General features: G+C 39.0%; 1 protein-coding gene across 1 annotated transcript in view; it reads left to right on the forward strand.

Moving 5' to 3' along the window:
* Window positions 1–16,842, forward strand: part of ITIH6 (inter-alpha-trypsin inhibitor heavy chain family member 6) — a 539,081-nt gene that overhangs the window by 286,084 nt on the left and 236,155 nt on the right. Inside the window, exon 3 of the mRNA XM_044090532.1 lies at window positions 13,332–13,486. Within this exon, the coding sequence (XP_043946467.1) occupies window positions 13,332–13,486 (155 nt within the window). The remainder of the gene's footprint in view (window positions 1–13,331; window positions 13,487–16,842) is intronic.

The raw sequence follows: 16,842 nt of genomic DNA on the forward strand, positions 1-16,842 counted from the left end.
ATCCTGACTTCATGGGTACTAGCTGTGAACCAGCTGGGAATCCAGTGAGTTATGTAGGTATTTATGCCTAGTTTGGTGGGTTTGTTCACAATATCTGATTGGGATATTGTATCAAACTCAAAGAATGCTACTAGGTTAAGTAGGCATGACCTTCCTTTGACAAAACCAAATTAGGATGGGTCCAGTGTTTGTAGATTGCCAATGTCTTTTTGATCATTTCCATGATAATTCATTCCATGGCTTTGCATACTAGATTATTCAGACTAATGGGTCCTCCCTGGTGAAGGGGGATAACTGTTGCCATCTTCCATTCACTTGGTATATAGGCTGTTTTAAGGCTACAGTTGAAAAGTGACTCAAGTGGTCTTGATAGGTCATGTTTTAAGTTATTTAGTAGGTAATTTGAAATATTGTCAGGCCCGACTGAGGCTGTATTTTTAGCTTTAGTGAACGCTGCTGTGACCTGCATCCAGTTGATAGCTGAGGGAGGGTATGCTAGTAGGGATTTCATGAAGGGTGGTGGGGGGGCGGTAGTGGTGAAGCTTGAGCTGAATTTGTCAGCCAGCAGATTCACTATGTCACTCTGTTCAGTGAAGGTGGTACCATGTACAACCAGTTCTCCACACTGTTGCATGTTACCATTGAGGTTTCAGACATAACTGAAGAAAGCCTTGTGGTTATCTTTAACCTGGTAAGCTATCTTGACCTTGTAATTAGCCTAGTTGGATTTAATGAGTCCTCTTAATTTCCTGTTTAGTTTAATTAGTGAGCTCCTGACATTATGAGAGTTACTCTTTCTGACTTTTGCCATGACTTGTTTTCATTTTGTTATATACACTGTTTAGATTAAGATTCCCTCAGTGTGGTTTGTTTGGGGGGGTCTGTTTTGTGATTAAGATTAAGATTCCCCCAGTGTGGTTTGGTTTTGGGGTTTGATTTGGGCTTACTTCCGGTAGATACAGCAGCCTCTATGCAGTCATTTACATGTTTGTACAATATTTCTGTGAAAATTCTGCATAGGCTGAATTTTGACAAAACTGTTGCTTAGTAGGATGTTTGTTTTAGAATATTTCCTAACTGTAACAGATTTTGCTGGGTGAATGTTACTACTCTTAACAGAACTATCAGCAAATGATGCCTGGTTATCACCTAACTAAGCTCAGATGAGTTGGTCTCTGTAGAACAAACAAGAGAATGATCATAAGCCAACAAAAGCTTATATAACGTAATCGTATTATGCTGCTGATAACAAGCTGAACAGAGAAGAGACATTTATGTTATCTCTTTCTGCTGTGCAGTCAGTGTATAGCTAGACTCTGATACTTATTGTTTGTTTCATTTTGCATTTTATATGAATGTAGACACATTGTAATTCCAGGTTTTTCAGAAATGTAGACCTTTTATTTATACCACTAAAACACCAAAGTAATGTTTTAAAGGTAGGGTATGCAGCAAAATAATTTTTACTGTACCTTTTCCCTGCTGCATGGCTACCACCCTATGTGTAGTCATTATCCACTTAAGTGGAAAGGTCAGTGCATGAAGTGTTACTTATTTTTCTTTCTGTGTTGAAGTTATCATTTGGTCATTACATAGCCATGCTATGTGACGAAGAGGTCTGTTGACGTTAGTTCAGGAACCAGTGCTAGACATGCTGAGATATAGGTGTGCTGACTTTTCACCTGTAAGGAAATGTGAGCCTTGACCTTTCTCCTTGTTGATGTCATAAGGAATAGATCATGACCCATGTGGTTTCCCAAGTCCCCCACAATTTTTAATCAACCCAGTACCTATGCACTTAATGGTCTAGAAAACAACTGAAGGAATCTCAGCTTCTTTACTTTGGTAGACTAGTAGAAGCTAAGCCTTTCCAATACAGATTATTTAAATGCATAAAGCCATAGCTTTCACTCCTCTCCTGCATGCTGGAATGTCATTCAGTGTCCAATCCTCCCACATTCTATTTTGAGACACTTGAAGGTGACTATTTGTTCAGTGCCACTACCTGATATTAAAAAAACTCATCTCTTTTTTTTCTTGTAATGAAAAAAATGTGTTACCATTTCTGCATCATCACTCTGACCTTCCCAATAATGAGCATTTGCTCCCACAGCTGTAATGTAAATATTAACTTCTGTAGTTTCAGTATCATCTTCTTCCATTGGCAAAGATGGCAGAGGCATTTTCATTTTTTTAACTAAAGCACAAACCAGGGGAAAATTTGCAATGCATTTCAATGGAATTTCCATTATTAATACATTTGAAAGAATAATTCAGTTAATTGCTATAATTTGGTCACTGTTTTAACACTTTGATAGTAGAATTTTTAACGTGTCGTCTATGGGATCCCAACCTTAAAAAAGCTGCAATGCTAAAATTCTGCAATTTTTGTCAAAAAAGATGAATACACAACTGTGATCTGAATTCAGTATTGGGAAGAAAAATGCATATTTATATTACATTATTTTAGTAGTTAAGGTTATAAGAGGAATGCATTCACACTGGCTATTAAAGCATTGAAGATAGTTACATTTATGAGACTGTGCATAATATTATAAAGGCACTTACTTCACTTTGGCAGTATTTGCACTTTTAAATTGTCCATACATTAGTTTCTCTGGAGCATTAGATGAATAAAATAGCTGCTATTTTACTCAGTTTTTACTACCCCAGAAAGACATTTCATGATTTCTTTCTGAAAGTTTCCTCCGTGTGACAAAATGTTGATTCCTCCTGTATTAAAGATTAAATTGTAGTTTTAGGACAAGAATATTAAAAACTTACCAGAGTTATGGGTCAGCATTTAATCTGATTTATACAACCTCATAGCTTTGACACTTCTCAGTATTGCTAACCAAAACATAGACCACATACATTACTTGAGCACATATGAATGCCATTTCTGTAAAGTTTACTTTGCTTACACCCCGAAATTGCGAATTTATGATCTGTGAAATCATTTGTGTGCCTCTTGTGAAACTTGCAGCAGAATTATAAAATACATGGGTGTTTAGAAGTAAGCATTTTAAAAGTTCCAAAGTATTAAGCCTGACTTTAATTGTGAGGCCACAGCTTTATACCCCTGGCATCGCTGACAATTTGTACTCTTTTGACTATTGACTATGCTTTCATTTTGCAGATCTGGACCATGTCTTCCTATACCTCCAAAAGAGATTTTGTTCACACACACGCACACACACACACACACACACACACACACACACACACACACACACACACACACACACAATTAAGACAATTTTTGATGCACAAGAGTTTGAATTACCTAGTTTCAAGAAGAGTTTCAAAAGAAAATGGTGACAGGAAGATACAAGAGTTCTATCAAAAAAAATGTCCCTTTCCTCTACAGGGGTAAGATGTCAGAGATGACTACATGTTTTAGTACAGTGGTGAGATGTCAGAGATGACTACATGTTTTAGTACAGTGGTGAGATGTCAGAGATGACTACATGTTTTAGTACAGTGGTGAGATGTCAGAGATGACTACATGTTTTAGTACAGTTGTGAGATGTCAGAGATGACTACATGTTTTAGTACAGTGGTGAGATGTCAGAGATGACTACATGTTTTAGTACAGTGGTGAGATGTCAGAGATGACTACATGTTTTAGTACAGTGGTGAGATGTCAGAGATGACTACATGTTTTAGTACAGTGGTGAGATGTCAGAGATGACTACATGTTTTAGTACAGTGGTGAGATGTCAGAGATGACTACATGTTTTAGTACAGGGGTGAGATGTCAGAGATGACTACATGTTTTAGTACAGGGGTGAGATGTCAGAGATGACTACATGTTTTAGTACAGGGGTGAGATGTCAGAGATGACTACATGTTTTAGTACAGGGGTGAGATGTCAGAGATGACTACATGTTTTAGTACAGAGGTGAGATGTCAGAGATGACTACATGTTTTAGTACAGGGGTGAGATGTCAGAGATGACTACATGTTTTAGTACAGTGGTGAGATGTCAGAGATGACTACATGTTTTAGTACAGTGGTGAGATGTCAGAGATGACTACATGTTTTAGTACAGTGGTGAGATGTCAGAGATGACTACATGTTTTAGTACAGTGGTGAGATGTCAGAGATGACTACATGTTTTAGTAAAGTGGTGAGATGTCAGAGATGACTACATGTTTTAGTACAGTGGTGAGATGTCAGAGATGACTACATGTTTTAGTACAGTGGTGAGATGTCAGAGATGACTACATGTTTTAGTACAGTGGTGAGATGTCAGAGATGACTACATGTTTTAGTACAGTGATGAGATGTCAGAGATGACTACATGTTTTAGTACAGTGATGAGATGTCAGAGATGACTACATGTTTTAGTACAGGGGTAAGATGTCAGAGATGACTACATGTTTTAGTACAGGGGTAAGATGTCAGAGATGACTACATGTTTTAGTACAGGGGTAAGATGTCAGAGATGACTACATGTTTTAGTACAGTGGTGAGATGTCAGAGATGACTACATGTTTTAGTACAGTGGTGAGATGTCAGAGATGACTATATGTTTTAGTACAGTGGTGAGATGTCAGAGATGACTACATGTTTTAGTACAGTGGTGAGATGTCAGAGATGACTATATGTTTTAGTACAGTGGTGAGATGTCAGAGATGACTATATGTTTTAGTACAGTGGTGAGATGTCAGAGATGACTACATGTTTTAGTACAGGGGTAAGATGTCAGAGATGACTACATGTTTTAGTACAGTGGTGAGATGTCAGAGATGACTACATGTTTTAGTACAGTGGTGAGATGTCAGAGATGACTACATGTTTTAGTACAGTGGTGAGATGTCAGAGATGACTACATGTTTTAGTACAGTGGTGAGATGTCAGAGATGACTATATGTTTTAGTACAGTGGTGAGATGTCAGAGATGACTACACGTTTTAGTACAGTGGTGCGATGTCAGAGATGACTACATGTTTTAGTACAGTGGTGAGATGTCAGAGATGACTACATGTTTTAGTACAGTGGTGAGATGTCAGAGATGACTACATGTTTTAGTACAGTGGTGAGATGTCAGAGATGACTACATGTTTTAGGACAGTGGTGAGATGTCAGAGATGACTACATGTTTTAGGACAGTGGTGAGATGTCAGAGATGACTACATGTTTTAGTACAGTGGTGAGATGTCAGAGATGACTACATGTTTTAGTACAGTGGTGAGATGTCAGAGATGACTACATGTTTTAGTACAGGGGTAAGATGTCAGAGATGACTACATGTTTTAGTACAGTGGTGAGATGTCAGAGATGACTACATATTTAATACAGTGGTGAGATGTCAGAGATGACTACATGTTTTAGTACAGTGGTGAGATGTCAGAGATGACTACATGTTTTAGTACAGTGGTGAGATGTCAGAGATGACTACATGTTTTAGTACAGTGGTGAGATGTCAGAGATGACTACATGTTTTAGTACAGTGGTGAGATGTCAGAGATGACTACATGTTTTAGTACAGTGGTGAGATGTCAATGATGACTACATGTTTTAGTACAGTGGTGAGATGTCAGAGATGACTACATGTTTTAGTACAGTGGTAAGATGTCAGAGATGACTACATGTTTTAGTACAGTGGTGAGATGTCAGAGATGACTACATGTTTTAGTACAGTGGTGAGATGTCAGAGATGACTACATGTTTTAGTACAGTGGTGAGATGTCAGAGATGACTATATGTTTTAGTAAAGGTGTGGATGGTACCCCCATCCTGCATAAATATTTTTGAATTATTGAGGTTTTGTGATCCATAATGATAATAGTGCACATTTCAAACTTAATCTTCATGGCCCTGTCCTAAAGATCCTCATACACTCATGCACATAAACCCATATGCATGCTGAATAAAACACATATATTGCACAGAACTTAGACAGCTTCCCAATACAATCTCAAGGAGAAATTCCTCAGAGATTAGTAATTCACACAAAACTAAGATGAATGACATCAGGCTGAATGCTTTTCTCCAAAGGAAATCATTGTTGGTGTGATTTCTATTTGCTTGCTGGCAATGATTCCCTTTTTTCCCTTTCGGTTTTTGGTAATTCTTTCATTCTTTTCAAGTGCTGGCTTTGAGGAAGTCAAAGTTTCATGCTGGAACCCACTCAGACAATATAAAATTTATTTTTAAACAACTTTATTGCATTATCACTTGTGACCCAGGTAAACTTACATTTATATAAAAGTAATCAAACCATATTCATAAGTTCACATTTACAAACATTATACATCACATTTATTGTTATATATCATATACTCTAAACAGCATTGTATAACTTATTCAATTCCTGCCTTCTCTTAAACCTCATTCCTCCTCCAAAACATTTCTCTGCCTGCATTGTTCCCACAATGTCCATTTTTTTATATGTAATTTACTCCTGTCCTTTTCTAAAGATCCCAATTCCTGCTCTTTTATCTCTGTTACAATATTCACTGCTTCAAGTATAGTTGGTTTAGACTTTGATTTCCATTTTCTTATAATTCCTTTTTTGGCAGTCACCAGAACTAACTAACTTAACAAGGCCTTATTACGTCTAGGCAATTCGGATCCTGTATCCCATCTCAAAAAATAATTTCCTTAGTTGCGCACATTTGTTCACCAAGTAGTTCTGACAGAGTATTCTGCAGGGAATTTCTAAAGTCTGCCAATTCATTGCGCTCCTAAAACATATGTTTCTAGTAACCTCTTTCTTCCCCACAACACCTCTAACATTGGTCATCTACCTGAGGAAAAATTCTTTAGAGTTTACTTGGGGTATAAAAGTATCTATGCAAACACTTCCAGGCAAAAATGTTAATACATATGTCCTCCCATTGTTTCTTTGTAAATTGCATATCTAATCTTTCTTCCCAGTGTTTGTTTTTTACCTCTTCTGATTGATTCCTATAGTTATAGTATAATATTTTATATTCCATAATAATTATCCCTATTTTAGCTTATGTTCTAAATTCAACTAAAAACGGAACAAGTGCAGGTATTTCATTTAGGTCTACAAACCTAATGCATATTTTAACAGGCTTACATACTACACTAACAGTATAAGTGAACAAGTAGCAATAACAGTGCAATACACAGCAACAATACTAAAAACTGAACCAGTGCAGGTATTTCATTTAGGTCTACAAACCTAATGCATATTTTAACAGGCTTACATACTACACTAACAGTATAACTGAACAAGTAGCAATAGCAGTGCTTGTTTCAGCTTGTTGTAAAACATGTAACCTTACAAATTGAAAAAAAAATATGTAAACATTTCACAGCAGAGAGTGTTTCACATTTTTTTTTTAATTCTGTTTATTCTTGTCCCTGACCTCATCTTTATCCTGGTGTTTCCGCTGGCTGCTAGGTGTACCCAGCTCAAGTGATCCTGTACCTCTTTTTAACAAACTCCTACTCCCTGGACCTTGGGAATTTCCTGGCAAGCAAGAACTACTATTAAGGACCTTCTCCTGCCTCTTCCCCTGTTTCTCAATTTTTTGGGTCTCCCCTCAGAACCCAGTACTCTCAAGAAGCTAGAAAGTATGTGGTGCTCCTCTAGCTATTTTTTAATTTCTCTTTTTTAATTAATTGTCTGGTTTTTGCCCTGACTGACTGTAATGCCTGTTAGTCAGGACTCCTAGCAGCCTCACCTCCTCTCTCCACTGTCTAGCTGCTGCCTCCCACATTTCTGGCCTGTCCTCCTTTTGTTAAAAGTCCCCTCTTGAAAATCGCCAGTTTTTGGTTTCTTTCTTTTCTTCTCTCCCTGCTCCAATCCCCCCAACTCCCCTTTCTATGTTTTACACTTTTTTGCCCACTAGATGGTGCCCTATTCCTGAAGTATTCCGCTACCTGTTTTCCCTTAATCTTTGCTTTATAATTACAAGCTGCAAATTCCTAACACTTTGAATCCTTTACACAGCCCACCTTATACCTTTTTCTATTCCTTCTCTGACTAGACCTCAAGCTTTGCCTCTTTGTCACTCGTCTCTCCCACTCCAACTTACCTTTTCTGCTTTGTTTGATTGTTTTCTGACTGTCTTCCTTCACTTTGTCTGAACCCGCTCCATTCGCCCTTCGGGCTCACTCCGCACCCTACCCTACCCCTCAAATCCCACCCACACTCGGTACACTTACACTTATATTTCCCTAACCACTCCCATTCTCATTAACTCTCCAACCATAGCTTACCCCTCCCCTTTTTCCTGTCATCCAATACCCTTCCTCTTGCATCTTTGCCTCTTACTTAACTTCCTCCTTCTATACCTGTGTATGTGTTCTTTTCCATTTCCCAAGCGTTCTCTCATTTTACCTCCATATTCACTATGCCTTCACTTGTAACCTCAACTTATTTAAAACTAATCTTCCTTTTCTCACCTTTGCCTCTCCTTATACTACCCTACCTTCTTACCTCTTATGAACATCTTAGCCTCAAAGAACCACACATCCTCTCTCAAGATATTAGCTCTGCTCCACTGAACACATTTCAGCCTTCCCCAAACATCATTTCCTCCCCCAGCTACCGTTGTGCTAAATTCCACAGAAAACTCCACTTCTCCTACTCTTATCAGAGAAACAGAAAATCCTTACTCATCCTCTCCAAGCCCTCAGACCTAATAAAAAGACTACTTCTATCACTTCTAGCAGGTGACATTCATCCCAACCCTGGCCCAATCAAAACTGCTACTATAAACCCACTCTGTAGACCTCCCATATGCCCAAATATATCCTCCAAACCCCCTAACTCTCTCTCCTTCGCTCACATCAACATCCGCAGCATTAATAATAAAATCACTCACATCCATGCCCTGCTAGACATACAGTCTTTCAACATCCTATGCCTATCCAAAACCTGGCTCAAACCTACAACCCTAGACAGGGAATCTAACCCCCCTGGCTACAACATCCACATACTTGACTGTAAAGCCAAAAAAGGTGGTGGGATAGCTATCCTTTACAAAACTGGTTTACAAATTACTGTCATACAAGGAAAATCTCCCTTCACAAATAATGCCAAAATCCTTGTCACCAAGCTCCAGCTTAATCCACACAAGTCCATCTTTATAATCTGCACCTACATTCCCCCCTGGAAATAATATCAGTACCCTAGAAGAGATTCTTAGCTGGCTTTCTATTCAATTTCCACAAGAAACCATAGTCCTCTGGGATGTCAATATAGACTGGATACCCTGCACCTCTGTAGACCCTCCCACCCTCTTAAATCTTCATGTTTTTTCTCAAATCATTCAAACCCCTACCAGAATCAACAAAACTAACAACAAAGAAAGCTTATTAGACTGGATTCTGATAAATAAGCACCACCATACTTACACAGTAGGTACACTACCTGATTATTTAAGTGACCGTGCTCTTACGTACTTATTCAGACTTAAAACTGCATCCCCTAACCTAACTAAATACAAAATGATCAGGACTAATAGAAACTTTAACCCTGAAACCTTCCTTTCTGAATTTAATGCTTGCAACTGGTCTACACTTAAACAACTTTCACTGGATGATGCTGTAGCTTACTTCAACTCCAAGTTTCTGTCTATTTTAGACTGTCATGCTCCCCTAAGATCTATCAGAATATGCTCAAAACCAGCCCCTTGGCTCTCAAAAGATACAAGACATAAAACTACTCTGCAAAATAAACTCTGGACCACATTTTGTTGCTCTAAGGCTCCTACCGACCAACTTAACTTTAGACAAATTAGAAATACCACTAAAAAAGCTGTTCTACATGACAAAAGTAGCTACTACTATAACCTACAACTAGCTAACCAGCAAACTCCTCAAATGTTCTGGGCAGGATATAAATAGCTTCTTAAAGCCTGGTCACTCTGACACCCCTTGCCCCATAGCTACTTCCCAAAACAACCCTAAACAAACTGCTGATGCCTTTAACACCTTCTTTTCTGAAACTGTCCAGGCCTTAGCAAATCAACTAGCCCCCAACATCTCCTCTCAGTCCACCTCCTTTAACACTTATTTTCCATCTTTTCTACTGCATCTTGTACCTACATCTCTTATCTGTTCTCTTCTCCAAAAACTTAAAACCTCCTCCCCTTCTGCCGACCATATACCAGCTCAGTATCTAAAAATCACAGCCAAACCTTTAGCCTATCCCATTTCCATTCTGATTAACAGAATCTTTGTAGAAGGCTTCATTCCTTCCATCTGGAAAATTTCACATATCATTCCCCTGCACAAAGGTGGTAACTCAACAGAACTCTCCAACTACTGACTCATAGCCCTTCTCTCCCCCCTAGCTAAAATCATGGAAAAATGTGTTCAAAAACAACTTCTTAAGCACATGTTTAATAACAACCTACTTGGCTGTCTGTCAACATGGCTTTAGACCTTTCCACAGCACCATGCCAGCCCTCCTTTCCTTCACTGACTGCATCAACAAAAATCAAATAATAGTATTCTGACCTCTGCTCTCTTTATAGACCTGTCCAAAGACTTCAGTATGGTTAATCACCATATTCTGATTAATTTACTCAAAAATTTTGGACTTGACTCTAGTGCAATAAAGTGGTTTGAGTCTTATTTGCATAACAGACAACAGGCTGTGCTCTGGTAAAATAACTTATCCAACCTCCTCCCCATTACCCTTGGAGTCCTACAAGGCTCTATACTGGCCCCCCTCCTGTTCTCTATTTTTATAAATGATCTTCACACCACTATTCCCTTTGCAACCTGTATACAAAACGCTGATGATTCTACTTTGATTTGCTCTGCCTCATCCCCCTCAGAACTGCATTCCATCACCCAACAAACTTTCAGAACAGTTGAAACTTAAACGTTGCTTAATCTTAAACCCCAAAAATACCAAACTGTTACTCTTCTCCCCCACCTGTAAATCCTCTCCTCTCAACATTGGTGCTATCATATCACCTGACCCTTCCATCAGGCTCCTCGGAGTAGAGATAGACAACAACCTATGTTTTGAAACTCACATTAAAAACACTATAAAATTAATTAACAGAAAACTAGGCTCCCTGCATAGAATTAAACCATTTCTTACACCTTTTGCTAAAACTTGCATTGCCCATTCATATCTGATCTCTACCCTACTTTATGCCTCCCTTATTTACACTAACCTGTCCAAAACTAACTTCTCCTAACTGGCAGTCACTTTCAACAGTATTGCCAGATTTGCCTCTAACTCCACGTTCAGAACTCATCACTGCTTAAACCTAAGGCAATTAAGATGGCTTGAGCTTCAAAATCTTATCTTATTTCATCAGATCTCCTTGGCCCATAAAATCCTGTATAAACCCAACACCCCTGTTCTCAATACTCTTATTACATCATAGTGCAACCTCAAAAGCCTACGTTCTTCTAACAAACATATCAACATGTAAATCGAATAACTTGGCAGGAGCCTCCTTGTTCTCTAACACAGTAGGAAAGGCTTGGAACTCTCTTCCTGACAACCTCACTTCAATCTCCTTCTCCCCAGCTTTAAATCTCATCTCAAAACTCACCTCAAAACTCATTGGCTTTGCCCCTGCACTAACCCTGACTAGACTGCCTTTGCTACTAGTATGTTCACATTCTTCTGCATACAAAGTAGTACTTATCTTACCTTTCTGCTAGTCTCTTAATTTTGAACTCCCACATCCTGTAATTTAATTCCTGTTGTTGCATCTGTAATATATCTCTGTATTAGTTTGTTACTTCAATAATTTATGACTGCACTATTGCATATTTATTTATTTATTTTTTTTTCTCTTGTACTTTTTTCTCTCTGAGTGAAATTTTTGTGTGCTATTGTATATTTTATATGAGTAAATTCTGTAAATTTGCTATTTTTAACTGTATCTCTTGGAGCTTTTCACCCTGGGCCTCTGCTGAAAATGGACATATATCTAGTTGGACCAGCCCGGTCAACAAATGTAAAAAAAAAATAATATCTGTCAGCTCAGAGTATATACACAACTTAAAAACAAGCAGAAAAGCATTGCATTAGCAAAGATGAGACATGTTTCTTTATGTTGTTTCATGCCTACAATTCTAATTAAGCCACCATCCGTGGTGAAGTGATGAATGACATTTGTTGGAACATAATTTCTCTTTCATTTTAATTTCACCAACCCCTTAATACAGGAAGTGTCAAATAGTTTTATTTCATTCATTTATTATAGCAATAACCCATGCCTGGGTGTGGGTAATGCTGGATTTACCCACGGTTGGCGTGGTTTGGTCACGAGGGCGAAGCCCGAGTGGCCAAACAAAGCCAACCATGGGTAAATCCAGCATTACCCACACCCAGAAGTGGGTTATTGCTATTATACAATGACATTATTTAAGAAAAAAAATAATTACTTTTCTTAAATAATGGCATTGTATAATGCCTCCTTGCTGCCCTTCCGCAGCTGTCTGGTATTCTGTGGCAGTTCTGATGTACTGCGCATGCGTATGCTTACGCAGTACATCAGAGCTGTGGGCAAAAGCAATGGAGAAAGCAAGACCTCCGTTGCTTTTTACTGTTTCGCTATGTTAAATGGGTATGAGAATCTCCGTTGCTTATTTTAAAGCTGTCTCGCTATGTTAAACCCATTTAATATAGTGAGACAGCTTTAAAAAAAGCAACGGAGAATCTCCGTTGCTTATTTTAAAGCTGTCTCGCTATGTTAAACCCATTTAACATAGTGAGGCAGTTTTGAAAAAAGCAACGGAAAAAGCAAGATCTCCGTTGCTTTTTACACACTGTCTCGCTATGTTAAAAGAGTTTAACATAGCGAGACAGCTTTAAAAAAAGCAATGGAGATCTCCGTTGCTTTTTTAAACCTGTCTCACTATGTTAAACTCCTTTAACATAGCGAGACAGTGTTTTAAAAAAGACTTATACTAATGGAAAAAGTCGGGCGACTGGACCTTTTTCCATTAGTATAAGTCGATTTAAAACATGCACGCTGACCAATCAGCGTGCACGTTTTGGAATATTAATGGGGGATCATGGTATAATGACAATGTTAACACACTAAGCACAAACTTCTTTGAATATAGCAATCTGGAGAACTATGGTGTAATCAACATCTTCATGATGATGGCCTCTTCACTTAGTGTCACTGATTAAATGAAATAAGCAAGCAGTCCAAGAGAGCATTGTATTTTCTAGTCACATTACTGAGACTGTGACAGTATCAGTAGGCTGAAATCAGTGTTAACTATAAAAAGCAGGAGTGAGGGCTACCCCTTAAAAAGGTGATGGAGTTGGCTGGTGATAGAAAAAGTTAACTGCAGTTATACTTATATTTCAGTGCAATGTGTCTCAGTATGTTACCTTTTCTGTCTCCCTACAGCTGAAGATCAGCAGCCTTTTCATCCGTTGCAATGTAGTATCCAGATATGCTTTTACCACCGTTCACTCTGTGATGGAAAACCCGCACGCCAAAGCCCAAGAAGCAGTTTTTGAATTCACTCTTCCAAGCTCTGCATTCATCTCTAACTTTACACTGTAAGTGTGATATCTGGTGAATTGATCTGTCTTGGAATAAATTTTAGTAAATAACAGAAAATCCATACCTGTTCCATGCTGTAGTAGAAAATCCATACCTGTTTCCCGGTGTAGTACAACTAACAGTTTCAGACAAACAGAAGACTAGAATCTTGTGACTAGTAGGCTTACAGGAATCAGGTTACTGTTCTTGTTGTCACAGAACATATGTACAGGTTGGTTCAGCAGCATATTATTAGATGCTGTAGTCTGTGAGGAACATCCTTCATCTTCCTCCATCTCTACATTCATCATTTTGCTTCGGAGAAAAATGGCCTAGCAATTGTGTTTCTTGCCATTGTTTAGCATCTCCTGCTCTGTGTGCATGTGTGTTTTGATGTCTTCTGTTGCCTTAATGTACATGTTGTGTAAAGCTATAATACTGTGTGGTTCCTTTTTTTTTCAGACATCTTTACCATACAGTGATAATGATTTAGGTTCTGTGAACATATGCTATCCCAGTCATCCACTAAGCTGATTAATAAAGGTGTCTTTTTCATCAGTGAAGTCCTTGTGGCCCTAAAGGGAAAAAAAAAGTCATCTCCTTCTCTTCACTTACGTGGCAGAATTCATTTAGCAGACTTTCCATTACTCTTAAATGAGTCTGCATATGTGTGTGTGTGTGTGTGTGTGTGTGTGTGTGTGTGTCTGTGTGTGTGTGTCTGTATGTCTGTGTTTGTAAGCATGTGCTTATCTATGTATGTTATAACTCAGGTGGTAGGCACTATGAGTATCACTTTTTAACCAACGAAGAGTATATAAAAAAAAACAACATGATACGGGAGGGGGGGGGGAACATAAGCAAAATATCTATGCAGTTAATTTTGTTTTTACTAAATATTTATGTCAGTTGTTGAAATGAAAAAAAAAAGACTTGAAACAAGAAGTCAGAGTGTTGTGCCATAAGTGCTGAATTCTCATAGGATCATAGGATCACTGGAGGTTACTAGGCAAATGGCCCTGAAGCACTTACATGCCTAGCCAAGTTTCTTTTTCCTCTTGTAATGGTGCTATTAGTAGACCTGACACAGCACCTGCTGCCCCTGTCCAGAAGGGATGCAGGTGAAGCGCCAGCGATGAATTAGCAATTTCCCATTCAATTATCCAGATTACACTTGAAAAGGGTCAGTGAAGGGCTCTGTTTAACTAGGATTAAAAGCTTATTCCAGAATAGGGGGAGCCTCTGGGAGATGAACCTGTTTCTCCAGCATATCCTGTTAATATTGCTTCTCATGTAGTGGTCGCTAGAGCAGGTGCAGTGAGTACCATTTGTCTTGATAATGTGTAGCATTTCCATCTGATCAGGATCTGTGGTTGCCCTATAGGCTAGGCAGAGATCACCCCTGAGTAGTCTGTGTGACTCAGTCTACAGTGACAGAGATTTTAGTCTTGTCAGTATAGGAGAGGTGTTGGACACCTTGAATTTTCTTTGTAAGGTATCTTTGAGGTCTCCAGTCATTGGAGGTGCTTGGCGAGGTTCATATCAAAGGGTGCATTTTACTCTGTAATTGGTCTAATAAGGGAGGTGTGTGGAGGGGTTATATAATGCCCTTATTGATGAAATGGGCAATGTAGAAGGCTGTACATACCACTGTAGAAACATGATGGTCAAAGGAGAGGTTGCTGTCAACCTGTGTGCCCAGATCTCTTACCATGGCTTGGGTACTTAAGGTATTATTAACGTGGTACTTTCTTGAAGGGGTTGATAATGCATGTTTTAGCATTTAACTTGAATTCTTGACTTTGGCACCAGTCGTTGGCTTGATTAAGACCTTCCTGGAGAGTGTCAGTGCCACTAGGAGATTCAATGATTGTGCCCAGTTTGGAGTCATCTGCCAACGTTGTTAGCCACATACTCTTTGTTTTAGCCTGTACTTCTGACAAGTAAATTCCAAACAATAAGGGCCCCAGCACCAAGCCATGTGGTACTCCATTGGTTACTGGCATGAAAGTGGATGAAAAATGCCCTATTTTAACTGCATGTGTTTTGTTAGTGAGCCAGCTTGCAAACCAGCTGACTATATACTGATTTACATTCAGTTGGGTAAAGCTCATCAATGATACCTGAGAGGGGAATGGTGTCAAAGGCTTACTCTAGGTCTGAATAGGCACTATGCAGAATTTTACCTTCATCCAGGGCTTTGGTGACTGTCTCAAAGAAGTCCACAAAGTTTAGTACGCACAATCTCCCTCTGATGAAACCAAACTAGGATGGCTCTAGTGTTTGGAGATTTCCTATATTCTTGTTGATAAGGTCCATGATGATTCTCACCATGGCCCTGCATATGACACTGGTCAGACATATCAGTCTGTAATTCCTGGGATCAACAGAGAAACCCTCTTTGTTGAGGGGGATGATGGTGGCAGTTTTCCAATCTGCAGGAACATACCCAGTGCTTCGGCTGTGGTTAAAGAGGGTACTCAGAGGTACAGTTAACTCTTGCTTCAGACAATTTAGGACACAGCCAGGGATGTTGTCTGGTCCCATAGAGGTCTTGTTTTTAGTCTTGGAAAGGGCATTAAGGACCTGTTCCTTAGTAATTTCTGGGAAGGGGGACATGTAGGAGGGATGTCTTGTGGTTTATTGGGTGGAGGCAGAGGGAAGAAGTTTTCACTGGACCTGTCTGCCAGCAAGTTAGCAATATTACCAGGTTCAGTATATGTTGTGCCATTTACAAAACATTCTGTGCAAATCTGGGATTTTCCTTTGAGGTTGCAGACGTAGCCAAAGAATGCCTTATGGTTACCCTTGGCTAAGGTGGCCAATTTAGATTCGTAGTCGGCTTTGGATTTTTTCACTAAGTGTCTTATTTGTTTATTTAGGCCAAGGAGGGAGTCCTTTAATTTTGGGTGCCATCTCCTACTGCTTTTATATAGCACTTTCTCCTGTTATATAGCCTGTTTATGGCAGATATCCATCAAGCAGGTTTATTCTCACGTGAGGAACTTACTTTTATCATGTTAGGTACAGATGAGTCGATGCAGCAGTGAAGGTGATTATACAAGGCATTGGTATAAAACTCATCATAGATATCCTTGCCATTAGTAGGGGTAGTGGCCATGAAACTAGTAATATCATCATATAAGAGATTATAGTTTGCTTTGGAGAAATTTTTTAGTCTAGTTCTAGTTGGGGGAGGGTCAGACACTATTGTTACTTCTAGTGTGATGGACCTGTGGTCAGATCTCACTAGAGATGATTGAACACTTGGGGTGGTGCAATGATCACTCATGTTCATAACTACTAGATCTAGAATGTTTTAATCCCTACTGGGGGTTACAAAGTTCAAGAATCTCTGGGCAAGTACATTGGTATT

The sequence above is a fragment of the Protopterus annectens genome, chromosome 12.part0 (genome assembly GCF_019279795.1).
Source record: "Protopterus annectens isolate FY-2018-M chromosome 12.part0, PAN1.0, whole genome shotgun sequence".
NCBI lineage: Eukaryota > Metazoa > Chordata > Ceratodontiformes > Protopteridae > Protopterus > Protopterus annectens.